At 39.6% G+C, this 16,955-nt stretch overlaps 1 protein-coding gene across 4 annotated transcripts in view; it reads left to right on the top strand.

Annotated features, from left to right (window-relative positions):
- ALCAM (activated leukocyte cell adhesion molecule) overlaps positions 1 to 16,955 on the top strand; it is a 114,261-nt gene that overhangs the window by 78,134 nt on the left and 19,172 nt on the right. For all 4 annotated transcript variants that reach the window (XM_064410621.1, XM_064410622.1, XM_064410624.1 and 1 more), the window contains exons 2-8: positions 941 to 1,041; positions 3,757 to 3,976; positions 7,978 to 8,042; positions 8,423 to 8,510; positions 9,339 to 9,521; positions 14,219 to 14,346; positions 15,954 to 16,083. In XM_064410621.1, coding sequence (XP_064266691.1) covers positions 941 to 1,041; positions 3,757 to 3,976; positions 7,978 to 8,042; positions 8,423 to 8,510; positions 9,339 to 9,521; positions 14,219 to 14,346; positions 15,954 to 16,083 — 915 coding nt within the window. The remainder of the gene's footprint in view (positions 1 to 940; positions 1,042 to 3,756; positions 3,977 to 7,977; positions 8,043 to 8,422; positions 8,511 to 9,338; positions 9,522 to 14,218; positions 14,347 to 15,953; positions 16,084 to 16,955) is intronic.

Raw genomic sequence — 16,955 nt, 5'->3', positions numbered from 1 at the left:
AAGAATCTGACAGAAGTTGCAGATGTGTGGCTGAGAGCAGGCAGCCAGCACACTCTCCAGGCAAGCACTAGAAGCAAAATCTGTCTCCAGTGCAAAGAGCAGCAAACAAGAGGAGCTAAGGAAAGGAGGAGCAAAGTTGCGTTGTAGCAAATGCACCAAGTTGTAACATCTTCTCCTTTAAGCTTCCTTGCATTTCAGCACTTCATCACTTTAAGGTCTGTTGTTTTTGTTCAATTCACATGTTTTGGACAATGAAAATGAGTGGGTTGGTTTTATTCTGTAAGTGCATTAGCACAATAACATTATGCTGAGGTTTCCAAAAAAGTTGTTTTTAAATAATTCATTGAAGCATTTCACTTCATATTTCCAAATTTTAAATGTACAGACTAGTTTTTCTTGGGGTTTTTTGGGTTTTGTTTGTTTTTTCCCCCCAGGTTTTAGGGAACATATTTTAATATCATCATTCCCTTTTCTGTCATCATTTCCTATCTTTTAAATGCTATGCAGCAGTCAGAGTATCATTTTTTTTGCTGTCTTCCTCACAATATTTTGTTGCAATGCAACCTCTCCAGGCTGTTTTTTCAGATGAAGAAAATAAAGGTTTAGGGATTTTCCCTTTATGCATTTTAAGTTTGAGACAATCCTGATTGTAGTGTAGATATTCATCTGATTGAGCATGTGCAGTTCTGTTTGGAAATACACTTGGCTCCCATTGACCCTGGCAAGGACACATGGGTCTAAAAAGGTCATAACATTCACTTAACAAGTTTAGTGATAGGCATTCTCTTTTGTTATAGGTCTGAGGATAAATCCTACATGCTGGAAAATCACCATTTGCAAAGGAGCTGCTGTTGCAATAGGAATGAACCAAATATTAGCTAGCATATGGGAATTCAAGAAAACACATAAAATTGTTTCCTGTCTTCTGTTTCTCCTCTAGCTCTGGGATTGTACACAGTAAATGCAATATATGGAGACACTATTACTATGCCTTGTCCTCTAGAAGTACCAGATGGTCTTATGTTTGGAAAATGGAAATATGTAAGTATATCTTGTCTTTATATTTTTTACAGCTGTTATAGGATGATGTGTACTTTGTGTGTGTGTGTGAGAGAGATTTTAAGATTCCAAACGACAGGATTTCTACCTCATGCATGAAGCCATTTATTCCTGTTTGTAAGACTGCAAGATTCCAAGCTGTATAATTTCTGCCCAGTGTAGATTAGAGGTTTGAGGAATTAATCTCATTGTTCAAGAGAAATAATTATTCAGGAGTTCTCTGCCAACCTGTATTAGAGATCTGGCATGTTATCCCGTGGTGTCTCGCTCACTTGACAGAGCCATCGCTGTGCATTTGAACACTTTTGAAGTCAGCTGCCTGGAGCAGAGCGTGCTCCATCCCTAGGAAAAAAAGCACTGTCCCCGTCTTTGGTTGATCTGACAGTCACTGGGATCTGTTTCAGGCTTTGTTTTGCTCAATGCACAGCGGAGAAGAGAGCAGAGCTGACCTTGGGAGCGCTGCTGCTGGTTTTCTGGCAGGAAACAGGGGCAAAAACATGGGTGCTCTCTAGGTGTGCTGGTCAGCCTGTGTAGGAACACCACAGGATGAGCCTGTCCTGTGTATGATCACTGTCCCAGGTCACAAGGAGGATCAGCATATCAAAGTAAAGGAAACCTAGAAGCATGTCTGGAAAAAAATGCTGGGATACAAAACCCATTTTGCTTTTCAAACTGTATTGAGACAAATGGTTTTCCTGCCTCTGTGAAGTTCATCTAAATTTCCTCTTCTTAAATCAAATGTATCTGCAGTAATAAATAATTTCTAGTGGATTTAAAATTATATAGTTCTCTCTCTTTTTGCAAATGGCATCCACCAGCTTATTTTTTTACAGGAGAATGATCTGCCAGTGGTGGGGGGGGAGTCCAATTCTCCCCTATCTCCTTCCTTTTTATCTTCAGGTTTGCAGCTTTTGTAGTCACATCCACTCAATAATTCTTTTCCTGCAAACACTTTTCAGGAAATTAAGAAGTTTGGGGAGAATGTTTCCCCAAAAAGGGGCAGCAAAACTGTTTCACATGAGCATTCAGAAGATGGAGTGCCTACATTTTTCAGTCTCTTTTTCAGTCCGCTGACTTTTCTGAGGAAGACACAAGTTCATCTCTCTGAAGATGCAAGGATATTCTGAAAAAATGAAACACATTCTTTCTTTCCATTACATTTGGGTTGTCTGTGTTGGACAGACAAGTAACAAGTAGCAAGTGGAGAGGTTGCAGCTTCTTCTGAATGGAAAGGAACACAAAACCTAACATACAAAGAAGCCTATCTAAATTGCTATTGTATGAAATTGTTGACAGCCCACACAACCAAGGGAAAGTGGTACCTCTTCTCCCAGGGCAGCTCACAGCATGGCAATAGAGACGGTTGGATTAGGTTTTTTCATCAGGCGATTATTTCACTGGAAGAAGGATGAACTCTGTTTTCTTCTTTATTGCCTTATGAAGAGCAATTTGGGTTCTTGGGAACCTGGATGCACTGGGAGACTTGCACCATGGCAGTTGTTGCTCACTTCAATTTCTACCTGTGTGTGTTTGCAGCTGGGTGGGCTGCAGGAATTAGGAGCTCATTTGCACTCGACAGCCAACTTTTTGTCAGGTGTGTCAAGTCAAGAAAGTATTTTCTGTGTGACAAACAATAGACAAATCCAAGAGTTAAAATAGGAGAGGGAGAAAGACTGTAAGGTAATTTAAACTTCACAAGCAGCTGATGCCTCCTGCTCCCTGCCCAGCTCTGACAGCTCTCATCTTGTCACAGCATCATCACTTTTTGTGAGCTTTGTGGACTGTGCAGTCCAGCTGAGGTGGTGTGCTGGGAACACTATTAACATCAGTGCTGCAAGGTATAAGGGATAAAAGAGAATTAAAACCTTCTCCAGCACCCAGCACAATACTGAACATAAAGATAGAATCAGTGTTTCACCTCTCTTTGCATAAAGACAGACAATGTCTGTCTCTGCTCTGTGCATGTATTTGTGTAAGGAGGAAGGAATCAAATCCTACAGAACTGCGCCTGTAACTTCATCTTAAAAATTATATTTTTTTAATATGAGGGATTTGTGCAAGGCTGCAAACTATGTATTCCTTCTTGGGATGGGAACTGCATAAAGAGGATGTCTAGAAAACAATACTTTGCAATTAGCAATATTTGATTATATGTATATTCCCATCTACAAGCTCTTGGGTCCTTTAAAGACAAAGGAAAAAAAAAAGCTAAGAACTAATTTAGAATAAAATAGACAGTTATGCCTGACTAAATCTTGCATTTGAAATGAAGTCTAAGTATCCCAAATAAACAATGGGGATATGTAAAACAATAATGTAAAAAAGGAAATTGGAGCTGCTGAGACTAGCTCACACATGCTTCTATTTCAAATTCTTTTTCATACAGACAAGTTTTTGGAAAGTGCTGCCAAAACCACCAGCTTTTATCAGAGAAAGCCCTTTGCTATGCTGAGATTGAGCCAAAGGATTGAAATAATTTCTACTGATGATATTCTCAATGTGTACCCTGGCAATCTTAAACTAGCTCTTATAACACTGAATTTTTTCTATGTACAGCAGAAATTAATCAGAAAAAAAACCCGCCATCTGATAGTTTGCAGATTTTTTCTTAATTATAGGTTTGTACCAATTACAAATCTTCAGGAACTTTTAAATGAGTGTTTATGCAAAATAGAGGTGTTTATCCTTTTGTTATAGGAAATGCCAAATGGATCTCCAGTATTTATTGCCTTCAGATCATCAACAAAAAAAAATGTACAGTATGATGATGTACCAGACTACAAAGACAGGTTGAGTCTCTCAGAAAACTATACATTATCCATCAAGAATGCAAGAATCAGTGATGAAAAGAGATTTGTATGTATGCTAGTTACAGAAGATGATGTTTCCGAAGAGCCGACGATAGTCAAAGTTTTCAGTAAGTAAATCTAGTTGTTACTACCATTAACATTCATCAGCATCTGAATCATAAATTACAGGAACTTTTGTTTAGGGCAGGATTAAAGCCAAGAAAGTAAGTTTGGCTCAGTAAATTACTAAGACTAGCAAATTTCTAGCAGCTTTCAAAAATGTAATCTACTGGTGGCATTTATGTAACAGGACTGCCTGCACTTGCAGTTTATTCATGATAAGTGCTGGCTCAAAGAGAATTTTAGGCTTTGATAATGACTCACTTATGTGATGTCATTTGGCCTTGGAAATGAAAAATGTAAAATTAGCATTGATTATTTTCCATTTGTTCTCAGAGCAAATTTTTCTGCAGGAGGGAAACATTAACTGTGTGCGGTCTGTTGGATTATTTCAGGGGGGAGGTTTGAAGTGGCTCTGAGCAGCTACTGTGCAACAGCACACACTGTGAGGGAGACAGCATGAGGTTGGGAAGTGATCCACCAGCCCCAAATGCTTGTTTTGTCCCCTGCTGGATGGTAGGAAGGAGAAGTACCAGTCTGCCTTTCTCTCCTAGAGTGCAGCAAGGTCCATTAGTGTTTGCTGTCACCACAGCTCCATGGCAAGGCTGGTCTGCAGTACAAACCCCTGCCCTGTGAGGCACAGCCCAGCTCAAAGCTCACACAGGAGCAGGGACAAGCCTGGTCCCTTTCTGGTGCTGATTCAGAGTAGGAGTGTAATCCATCAAACCCTGAGTCAGCCTGGGGTGGGTATCCATTGTGTCTTTTTAGAGACACAGGGCTGTGACTGCAGTGTCTTATCGTCCTTAGCTTCATTTTTTATATGGCTTTTGGCCTTTGTTGCCCTTCAGGCACAGATTTCTACACAGTAAGTCTGTTGTGGGAACACACTGACTGTGGGTATGGGCAGTTTCAAAGAGATCACACTGTGCTTGAAAAACAAAAATTCATCTTTTGGAGGGGGTAGCCTTTTGCTTCTCTCAGGTAGAAGGTGCCAGGGAGTCCTCAATGATATCAATGCTGTCAGTCACATAAATGAGTTTAAAGCAAGATTAGGAGCTTTAAATTTAGTAATTCCCTTGTTTCACTTTCAATTTGACTGCAAGAACAATTGAATTAATGACAACAGGGAGGAGTGTGCTCAGAGCACGAATAGTAAACACAGTGCTTCAAAGGAAATTATAAAGAATTATCATGTTTACTTATTGCACAGTAGTAAATATGTAGATGAGGCAGTGGTATATGGTAAAAAAATCCCACTAACTGCTTGAATTACTGTGTACTCTACTAAGCATTAACACAATGCTAACTCAGCCATGGAGCACAGCTTGTCTGGTTTATTCTGTGCATTAATTCTAGTAGAGAAAGCTTCTATTTACTAAGGAAGATAAGAAGGGAGGATGCCACACATGTAATATGGCCAACTTAGCGCTGCAAGAAAAATTACTTTTGTGGTTTTTCACTTTGCATTCACAACTTTATTTACTGTTCTCTTAACTTTTCTTTGCATTTAATTTTCTTGAGTCTGGTTTTTAAGTTCTCATTTTTAGTTGCTCACTTGCTCAATTTAATTGCAGAGGAATTAAGAGTAGCTGGCAAGCTTCATTTATTTAATGAGGGGAGTTTCTAACTCATGGAGCCACAGGTACAGAGCTAAGCTGCTGCAGTGTCACCCTCATAAACCAGAATCTCGTGCACCTGGAACTTAGCTGCATCCCAGAAGCCAGGACTGATTCTGAGTTTTGCTGGAGCTTGTTCCGTTCTCAGCTGTGCTACCTGATTATCTGAGGACTAAGGAGCTGAAATGGCTCACTGTGCAGGTACCACTTGCTAGTCTCTCTCACTGACTACTCAAACAAGCACTACCAGCTTTCCAGATGGATCCTGTCAGCAACTTTTTTGTGGAATTAAATGGCCAGTTTCCAAAGCAGGGCAGCCCAGCAGACGGGAGCTGCTGTCCTGCTGCACTGGCGCTTGGCTTTTGTAGGCAATGAACTCTTTTTTTCCCTCTATTATAAGGCTTATATAGAGTAGCAAAATACTCTGGCAAGCTCTTAAGCTGAGAGATAAGCAGTGTGCTGAAGTTGCAAACCCACCAAAGTGGGGTTTGCTGCCAAGTTTAAATTTTTTTCTCACTTCAGACGCTGAGCTGGTAAATGCCAAGTGAGTGTTTTACAGTGAATTACCTTGGTGCACGTGCAGCGGCTGCAGGGATCTGGCAGCAGGAGTTTCCTCTCAGAGGCTGCTGGTAGAGAGCAGGTGGCAGCCTCTCAACTGGAACACCTGCTCAGTCACAGGGCATTCAAAATGGGGAGAGCCCCACTCAGCAGCTGCAGAGCAAGGGGGCCTCCCTTCCCCTCTCAGGATCACTGCAGGGCAGGGGCATCCAAAACACCAAACCCTGTCCTGGGGGAGGTGAGAGACAAAAGGAAGCAAGGCTGAGGTGGGAGAAGGTGTTGTGGCTTGATCAGCTCATGACTGGGACAGGCAGGCAACTACCCCTGTTTATGGGACCCAAAAATCTGCCCCAGAAAGCCTGTTAATGGTTTTGTAAAACCATGTTTTCTTGAATTGACGTGAAAATAATCTTTCCTTGACAGGTTCTTATATGGAAAAGGTCCACCTTTTTCCTTCCTTCTCTTTTCTAACAAAAGAGAAACAAACATGCGTATATCTTCTAAAAATAAAAATCTTTATTAGTCCTTTGAAGAAAATGTGACAGTCTTAGTGTATAGCTTTGACTGTCTTTGTTGTTTGGTTTTGTTTTTTGCCACAAGCAAAGTTATTTGAAAGATGCTGGATGAATAGCTTCTTTTATTCACTTTCATTTCCCTTTTGAACTGATTTTGTTCCATCCTGGGGTGGTCATTCAAGTGAAGAGTATTTGTGCATTTGCACGTAAACATGCACACAAATAAAATGGATTATTGGGAAAACAGGCTTGCTACCTCTGTGACAACAGCAGCAGTGCATCTGCACATCAGTAACTTCATCAGTGTGTGTAGAGACTTTGGCAAGACAGTGGTGAAGTTCACTTAGGGCTGGGATTACCAACATACATGCGGTATTTCATAGGAAGCTTAATTTGGGGAAAGGGTTTTGTAAGCTGACATGGTTAAGAATGTTTCAGTCTGTAAAAGTATGGTTGTTTAAGCAGTACAGATAGGGTGTAGAGCCTTTCCTTGACTGTATAGACATTGATTTATTTTTTTCCCTTCATTCTTCCCCTCTTCTTTTAAAATTGTGGGCAAAACTGTCTCTTTTGGAGATAAAAATTTGCATTCCGGGCTTCAGGCCAAACTGTTTAAACAGACAAGCTATATAGTCCCTAGAAAGTAGTCTTTTATGATAGAAACACTGATAGATCCTCCACTTTGGCAAGCTAAGAGATCCATCTACCATAATAAAAGTAAGTAAGAAGACTAACTGGCACTGGAAAAAAGTTTATTTTTTTTAAGAGAGTCATAACTAACACAGAATCAGTTAAAATAATTGCATTTTCCTCTATCATCTGAATCCTTAAATGTAATAATCTCAGTTAGGAAAAATAAACATTAGAAGAATGATTAGGTTGAATTTGTTCCTTTATAATGTTGACAGCTCAGCTACAGTAATATCTGCAGGAAAGCTGCTTTTTTGTTGCTACAGTTTCTGTACTACTGGGTCCTTCTCCAGCATGTGTATCCTATAAATCAATAGATCAGATCAGGTTCTCTCCTCCTGGGTGGTGAACTAGTCTGTCTGGCTAAAAGATGTATTGTCAGAGTACATGGAATTCATTATGGAAGGTGTGAAACATTTAAAGTGAGAGTTTGTGCTCAGGTTTTTTTGTTAATATTGAAATAGAAATACCTCACCCTTTCTTCTTCTAATGGGAAAATGTAGGTAAGACTGTATCAGGCTAGATTATTCTGTTTCATTTCAAAAGTCCACATAATTTTAGTATTTTTCTGTTTTTCAAACAGCTGTTTGTGCTCCCTTCACCAGTACTTTTATCCTATTTATGTTTTAGAACAACCCTCTCAACCAGAAATCTTACATCAAGCAAACCTCTTAGAAACAGAGAAGCTACAAATGGTAAGAGCAGCATTCTCCCTCACAGTTATGTTCCCAACAGCTGCCTGAAGTCCCTTTACAGTCGAGACAGAGGTGATGGCTCAGAGGGGTGAATGAACACCTGCCTGTGAGTCTATAGCCAGGCTGAGCACAGAGCAGTTGCCTTGCCACCACTCTATTTATTCCTGCCTGATCTGCAAACAGGGGCCACCCTGATCTTAGACCCACCACCCTGTTCCAAATCGTGCCTCGCTGATTCAAAATGCCTTATTTAAGAAAAGCGGTTAAGGTTAAGCATTCAAACTTCCTAGAACTTTTGACCCAAAACGGCGTAAGTAAGACCAGAATTGTGTTAAAGCCTAGTGGAGAAAGCAAGTGGCTGATTCCTGTCTGTTTTGCAGCTCGGGGAGTGCGTTTCAAGGGACAGTTATCCCGAGGGCAACGTCACGTGGTACAAAAACGGGAGAGTTCTGCAGCCCGTGGATGATGGTATGTCCTGCTAATGGCCCATGTCCCTGGATCCACACGTGGGTGTATGCATGAAGTGTTTATAAGGGTTGCTCTGCCTTATTCTAATGTATTCTCCCTTTGAGAAAAACGGCTCTTATGGAAAGATACAGCTGGAAGGAGATGTTCAGGCCTTTCAGAGGACCCAAGCTACACCACATAATCTTTCTCTTTTAGTTCTAGTTTTAAATACACATCATGGAGAGGAGAATTGCCTTTATTGATGCTATCCCAAAGCTATCTATGAGCTGCTTTTGTAACTAATAGAAACCTGTATTTAATTTCCAACTTCTTATAAGGCATTAACTGTCTCAGTTTCATACCTGTCCAGTATTGTGTTTTGGACCTCACAGACCATCATCTTATACAACTAATTATTTCCCAGGATATGTCAGAACAACTATTTTTTTCCTTATTTTCAACTTTGACAGACCAATAATGCTACAATATTTTTCCTTCTTTATAAATTAGAGAATAATTAAAAAATTAATTTGATCCTAATTTTTTTTCCATTTTTGAGGCTTTCTTTCTGTCTTACAGATTAGGCTGATTTGTATTAAAACCCCACCAGTTTGCAACTAGGTTTTTTTTAAATTTGATTTTAAATATTAGGTAGGTTAAGAGTATGTTGTTGGTAAAATGTTCTTGGTCTACTTCAGTGGCAGTACTAGAGGAAAAGTGTAGAATCTCTTGGGTAACATGTTCCATGTATGTTTGCGTCCTGATCTCAAATGCAGAACAGGCAACAACATACAGGAAAAAGGTTTCAAATTCTGTGTGTGTGACACTGAAACATTATTTCCTTTTCAGTTGTGGTCATAAATTTGCAAAAGATTGTGGACAGAACAACTGGACTCTTCACCATGACATCGTCTCTTCAGTACATGCCCACAAAGGAAGATGTAAATGCCAAGTTCTCTTGCATTGTGGCTTACTATGGACCATCTGGCCAGAAGACAATGCAGTCTGAGCCAGTTGTCTTCGATGTTCACTGTAAGTTACCAAAAAGCATCTTTTGCTGTACAAAGTCGACCTCCAGGGCAGGGGAAAACAAAATCCGAAAGTTTTCAAAATTAGAGAGTGCTTGGCTATTGAAATGGTTTCTTCAAACTGATTTGCATCAAGAAGGTCTGAGTACATTGTCAATAATTTTTATTACCTTCAGATTTTCCTGAGATTTCATTTTTCCTAGCAATGGAATAATAAATATCAAGATTTCATTGGCAAGAGAAAAGTGATAGCCATAAAAAGCTACAGTGAAATAGGCTTTTGAGAATTTTAAGGGAAGTTATAGTGGTTGATAAAAATTATTCTGTACCCCCTGAAAAATCCAGTAAATACACAATACAGTTTTTAGTAAACTCAATTTTTTTTTTCATCTTTTCAGAGTCGGCGCCAAGCAGTTAATGCTGGCTGCCTACCTTTCACAAAATGCTTCTCTACAGCTGTAAGATTCTGTGTTTTACATTTAAAATGTATAATTTGAATATTGGTAGACTCTTAAGTAAAGAATTTGTGCAAATAATTGCTTGTAACTGGATTGAATTCTAAAGCAGCTTTCTTACTGTGTTACTGATGGATGTGGAAATCATAATGTTCCTTTGAATAAACAAAACAGGCTGTTGGCAAGGAAGGATCAGAGGAGGTGGCAGCACTTAGAGACCAGGGGAAGAGGCATTTCAAAGTCGTGTAAAATGACACTTCTGAAGGACTGTAGAAGGCAGCAGGTCACAGCAGGATGTAGAGGAACAGGAGACAGACAATATGTCCAGTTGAGTATTACCTCTCTGCACACTTCTAGTACCTCATCTTGTAAAAGATGAGTCCCTGTTTTGGGAATGATAGGGTCTGAGTGTACGGTCCAGCATCTGTGTCTTAGCAATGTGTTGTATGACAACTGTGTAATCCAGCTGCAAACAAAGAAAATAAGGCACTCAATTTCTCCAAGTAGGGTGGGTGCACCACTGCCTTGAAAACAAAAGCCATGGACTGGAAGTGCCATGTGTGTTCTGCCTAGACAATAGTTGCTTTTCCTCTTCAGGTAAAGTTTGTTGAGCCACAGGGCCTTAACCTTGATCAAATAAAACCAAACCTTGGAGCAGCTGGTCTTTGGTTTCATCTGAAGTCAAAGTTGTCTTTTTACAAGCTCTTTCTCCAGAGTGACAATCAGCACAACTAAAGGAGAAGAAAACCCCTCGGACAGCTGTTACCCATGGGAATACCATGGGTATTTCAAGCATTTCAAGCCTGCCCACACCTATCCCATCAATTTAAAGCTAGAGACATTTCTTTTTTTTTTGGTTTTGCTTTATAAAGCTGGGTACCAAATTTCACTGTGTTTTTTTCTGTCATTTGTGGAGCCTCATGACCATGAATAACTCCTGCTGTGCATGGCAGATGTTCCCAGGAAAGAAATGTGAGGATCAGAAAGCATTTTTTGCTATTACTTGCCAAGAGATGCTGTGCTGTCCTCATTTCCCCTCTGCTTTCGTGCATTAGGGTCACTTCACCTGTTGAGGGTAAGGCTGTTCCAGATTTCTGTGGTGTGTGTACTACATGCACTTGCAGATAAGAACTAGGCAATATGAAGGGGAAAAAAGGCTGCCTGGCTCTCAATGGTCACTGGCCATGTGTAGTGTGCCCTCTGTGTAAAGATTTAATGTTTGATAAACTAGCTCTTCTAGTCCTGGTCCACTCCTAGAGTGTGGAGTTACCCAGTTTTCCTTCTGAGTATTTTCATCTGCTGTAACTTCAGTTCCTTACTCTGCATAAATGCATCTCCAAATGAATTTGTGAAATTCTTCATTAATAGATGTCCAAGCTTCAAGAGATGCAATTCATGACTGCTGTTAGTTGATGATAATGACCTGTCTGATTTGGTTTTGCTTTTTTAGTTTAGTTCAGTGAGTGTTCCTAATTAGTTTCCCAATAATTGTGATGTTTTTAATGAGTCAAATATAATGCATATTTTAAAAATGGCAGACTCAATTCTTAAGAAATGGAAGTCTTTCAGCCTTTTTTTAATTTTAGATTGACTGTCAAAACTGATATTTTGCATCTCTGAAGCAATAGAACCAAATCAGAACAACCTGCTGCTCATTCCTTGCAACTTATCCATTTCTCCTAAAGAAATGGGGAGAGCATGACTAAAATTATGCCTTCAGAAGATTTTTTTCAAAGATATATCTATTCAGTCAGGATCTAAGAAATGTTTTATTGTTTGTTTGGTTATTTTATCTTTTGCATTGAGTTAGTGTAGTCTTTAGTACTCAAATGTTTAATAGCTAGTTCACATCTTGGAAGGAGCCAGACACTGTAACCTAGTGTGAGAAGAAGAGTGAATTAGCTCATGCTGTGTTGGACGTTACTTGGATTAGGATAATTTAGCTCAGCTAGCAGCAGTTACATGCTTGCTTTTGCAGCTGCAAGCAAGGAAGCTACTGAAAGCAAGGAGTACTGGGAGAGGAATCTTGGAGCTGGACACTTAGATATTATCTCAGATATTTAATTATCTAAGCTCCAGTTACGTGGGGTTCTGCTCAGCATTAATCGGTGTAAAAAGATAATGTTTGTCAGTCAGGCTTCCCAGTCATGCCTTGCTGTTAGGTGTCTGTCTTGTTATGGATAAAGTGCTTTACATAACAGATTAGAGTCAAGGGCACTTCACTCTAAGGCTGCTTCCAGCATTGGTGTTTTCCTTGAAATGGCACAGTGGCTGGGGCAGCTCTGGGGCAGCAGCATTCATTTATTAAATGGCTGCCTTTTGGTGCTGGCTCCTGGAATTTTGCTGTTGTAGAAAGCAGAATCTCAGATGTGCAAAAGCACCAAGTAAGATGGGCCAAGTCAGGCCTGTGTGCCACTGAGAGGCAAGATATGACTTCACCAGGCTGCTCCTGTTTCTTAGTGAAAGCAGGGGAGTACATTACTCATGCCAAGCACCACTCTGCATGGCAGTGGACACCACCTTCCTCTTCTCAGGCTGCATCTTCCTCAGAAGAATGACCTCTTCATCTTAGATAACAGTTAAAGTAGACTTTACTTCTGTATGTTTGGGGTTTTTTTTCTAGTTTAGCAAATTAAATTAAAATTTGCTCTGGGTTGATTACTGTAGATAGAAGGGTAGGATGTTTCTAGAGAAAAGACTGGTGGTTTTCAAGAATGTAACTTCTGTTTAACTGTGTCCATTTTTAATCCAGTTCTGTTTATCTCTGTGAGGAAAAAAATGTTCTAAATTTAAGTCTTTCTCGTTATTAATTCCTTCCATTTCAGTCTCCAGATAAAGGCTAAGCCATTCCAGGATATATCTAGACATTCTTTATGATAACTTTACCTTGACAGAAGGAAAGACATATTGCAGCAGCCCCTGAAACTGAGTTTTTTGGCCCAGCAGCTACCAAGAGGGGCATGACATTCCTGACCAGCTATCTCATTGCATCTCTTGTATTCCATACCAGCAGTGATGCTGGACTTCCTTTTTCCAAGCAGGCAAACTTGTGCTTCAGCTCTGAAGGTGCTGAGGTAGAAGCTTGTTTGGCCATGTGTGGTGGTGCCATGGGAAGGGAGCCGAGGCTGTGAAGGAGGGAGGCTGTGGCAGGTTGGAATCAGTGCCTGGGGAGGGGTGAGGGGCTGGGCTGTGTTAAGGCTCTCAGTGCCTGAGAGGCGGCGGTGGAACGCAGCTCCACTGAGAGCTGCAAAATACTGAGAAATACTGAGAGGTCTGAGAATGCTGAGAAATCCCTGCAGGAGACAGACATGAGGAATGCCTGAAGGGAGGCAGGGCTGTGGAGCACACACTTCACTAAACACACAAAATCACCTGTCAGCTAGGGCTTCCTCTGCTGGGGAGACTTGTTTAGTGTCTAATAAGGTGCGCTGTGCTGTATCTTAATGCAAGACTGGCATTTTGTTGGAATTTTATTTATCCTTTGACATTAAAATAGTGAGAGTTATCTGCCCATATTATTTTAATTTTGTTCATTTTACTTTGTTTTTTAAAAATTATGTTTAGGTCTGTACTTAGAAAGAATAGCATCTGCTAAAGAATACACTGCTTTAAAAAATTATGAAAGTAAAATGTTAGTTATAGTTCAACTTCAGTGAACATGACAGAAGTATGTTACATTTACTGTTCTGTTGACTATGTTAAGGGTCCTATTATGTTCACCAGATTTATCTTTCTGAAAGCCTGTAGTGATCAGCATATAGAATAGGCTGAACATAGTTGCTTAGTTCATATTTATTTCTTTTTAAGCCAGAAGGCTATTATCTAGTACTAATGCATGGCGTTGAGAGCTTCAGTTGTTTTTCTGATTGCTGTGGTCCTCCAAATAGGGAATTTCACAGAGGACAAGTTAATCCCTCATAATGAAATCACACCATGAAATGGTTCATACTAATCAGGATTTCTTTTGCTTTAAAGCACATGACATAGTTGTAATCATTGCTGTTTCAGTTACAGGTATTTTGGCAAATAAAAATGAATTTTATGTCATATGAATTCTTTGCGCTTAATTGGCAAGAATATAGCAAGTGTGATTAACTTCAAGTTCTTTTATAAAAAGATCTACACATGCAAATGTTTTCAGCTGCAGGATGACAAAATTGCATTTATCTTGGGCAATGAATATCATATGCATAGTGTTGCTCTATGATTACCCTGAAGCTATTAAATATGTACATTATTTTCACAGACCCAACAGAGAAGGTGACTATTCAAGTGCTGCCACAAAGTAGTACCATTAAAGAAGGCGATAACATCACTCTGAAGTGCTCAGGAAACGGCAACCCTCCTCCACAGGAGTTCCTGTTTTACATTCCAGTAAGTCCTGCCTTGCTGTCACTGCCTAGTGAAATATTCTGTATCATTCCTTCCTGCAGACATTGCTACATGTCAGTGTCTACGTGGTTTTGTAACAAATGAAGAAAGGAATTCGATGCGACAAACACTGAAGATAAACATTGACCGTTGTCACACTCTGAGAACACCTCAACTCAGTTGGCAAAATATTTTTGACAAAAACTCTCCTTCCACCCCAACCCACCCAAATTTTTCAGCAGTTTAGACCTACTAAAAATTACAAGGCTTTATTTCCCATCATGAGGTATTTTAATAAGCAGTTTTAATTACAGCAGTTTCTTGAAGAAAGCCATCTCATCTGTTGTCATAACACAGATCCAGCAGTGAAAGTACAACAAATTAACTCAGCTATTTTTTGGACTTTCACAGCTTAATCTTTGTGCTATTTCTTCCCTTCAGTTAATTGTTTGGTGGCATAACAACACAAAAAATAATGTGTGTGACAGCACAGAAGAACAAATCGGTAAAATGCTTAAGACACAGACTGAGAAAAATAAAGTCTTTGTTACCATTAATCTTCTTAGTACTGGTGAAATCCACAGACAGATGTGGCTTTATATTCTAAGACTCCTGGTCCTTGCTCCCATGTCCTGCTTCCCACTCCTGTTTTATATGCCTTATTTGTTCCTGCTGCAACTCTGAGCAGAGCTGCTCTTGCGAGAAGCCAGAAGAAGTGGGATCCTTTCAGATATTTCAATCCCAGCATGTCACCCTCTGAACATAATCATCACTACTCTGGACTCCTGGCATGTTTGAATTGCTGGAGAGAGCAAGGGGAGCTAGGAGCTGAAGTCCTTATCTCAGAACAGCCATTTAGATTCAGTGAGTCATCCTAGAAAGTCACTAAATGCCAGTGAAAAAGTGTCTGGTGTCTCCTTGCTCCACTATCACAGTGAGTGAGCTAAACACCAGAGTTTGTCTTATCTGTGGGCTCCCTGCTGTCTGATACTGGTTCTTTCTCTCAAGGAGAGTTGCAGTGGGTGATCTCTTTGAAAGGCTCACAGGTATTATAAATCTCTTTCTGGATTCAGAGATAGGAATTAGGGTATCATTCTATGCTTGTTTCAAAGCTGATCTAAGTCAGTAATCAGGGGGAAATTGGGGAACTGGACAGCCATAAAGCAGCATTTGCTGGCTAATTCAAAACACCAGTGTGCTTGTGCTGTTCAAATATGTGCAATGCAGTACAATTCAGTTCATTATTTGTCCTAAGCTGAATATATCAGAGTCAGATTTTGTTTTGTTGTTTTGATTCTGTTTTGTTTAATTGTTAGTAGACTGGGTTTTTTCAGCTAAAATTTTAAATGTTGTATTGTAACATCCTCTTAAAATGAGTTAGTCATTCAAGTAAAAGAGTAAGCTCTTGACTGTAGCTGTTTTTTAAAATAATGGTATCATGCAGGAAGTAAATGTTACTTTAACTAATAGGTAATTACATTTCAGTGATGCTGTGTCTATATGTGCTTTGAAGTATTTCACTGTCCTTATAATTAAAAAAAAAATCCTCAACAAAAATTAGTGGGTTTAGCAGGCCCATCTACAGTAAATTTCCTGTTTTTCACCCACAGGGAGAAACAGAAGGTATAAGAAGCTCAGACACTTATGTGATGACAGATGTGAGACGAAATGCAACAGGAGAATACAAGTGCTCTCTGACTGACAAAAGCATGATGGACTCAACCACCATCACTGTGCACTGTAAGTCATTGCATTTTGCCCTCCCAGGTAGGATACAAACTGATCTTGGACCTCCTGGGATGGTTTCTCTGCTTTGTGTATGCAGCTTAGGGCAGTTACCTACAGGTGAAGTGCTTGTTTGAAGGCGTGTCCACTCATTTCTATTTATTTTAATGTATTTCTATTTGAAAATCTTGACTTTCTCAATTCATTGGCTAGATAGTTTCACTTCACGTAACTTTGGATTCTGTATGATTCTATTACACTGTCACATATGGTGAGAATTTTGTTATTTTATCTTTTGCTCAAGTGAATGTATATAGGGAAAATTACTTTCTTCCAGCTGTGCCTTAGAATGTACACAAACATGGAAGCTAATCCACAGGAATATCACTGAAGGTCATTCTTCATAGTTAAGTTCCCGTTCCCTCAATGAGGTTAAGGTGTAAGGGGCCTAGAAAAGAAACTTAGGAAGTCGTTATGTTCACATAGGAAAAGTTGTTGTTCTTATTTTTTCCAGGATTGTGAGAGCTACAGAGCTCATTAAATTTTCTTTAGCTGGATATTATTTAGTCACACTAGCAGCAGCACTTCGAAAGCAGCCATGAACTGGTTGAACCATTGAAGCAATAGTTGCTTTTAATCTCTTTATGCAGAAGTCAAAAGCAGGAACTCTTTCAAACTCTGCTATACTATCACAGGCTGTTAAATAAAACTCATGCCAGGGCTAGAAGTTTTCCCCTAAAAACATTGATTGTCTGTACTCTTCACAGTATCATCAGTAGTTGACAGGTTCAGAGGGATATGAAGGATAATGAAGGCTTCCACTGTAGTTATATTTTACATTAAAACAAACTTCATGTTTCTGTATTTGGTTTTGATTTTTTTTTTCT

This window comes from Passer domesticus, chromosome 2 (assembly GCF_036417665.1).
Source record: "Passer domesticus isolate bPasDom1 chromosome 2, bPasDom1.hap1, whole genome shotgun sequence".
Classification (NCBI taxonomy): Eukaryota; Metazoa; Chordata; class Aves; order Passeriformes; family Passeridae; genus Passer; species Passer domesticus.
Note: the sequence above shows the minus strand (reverse complement) of the source record. Positions and strands in the feature narration are given on the sequence as shown.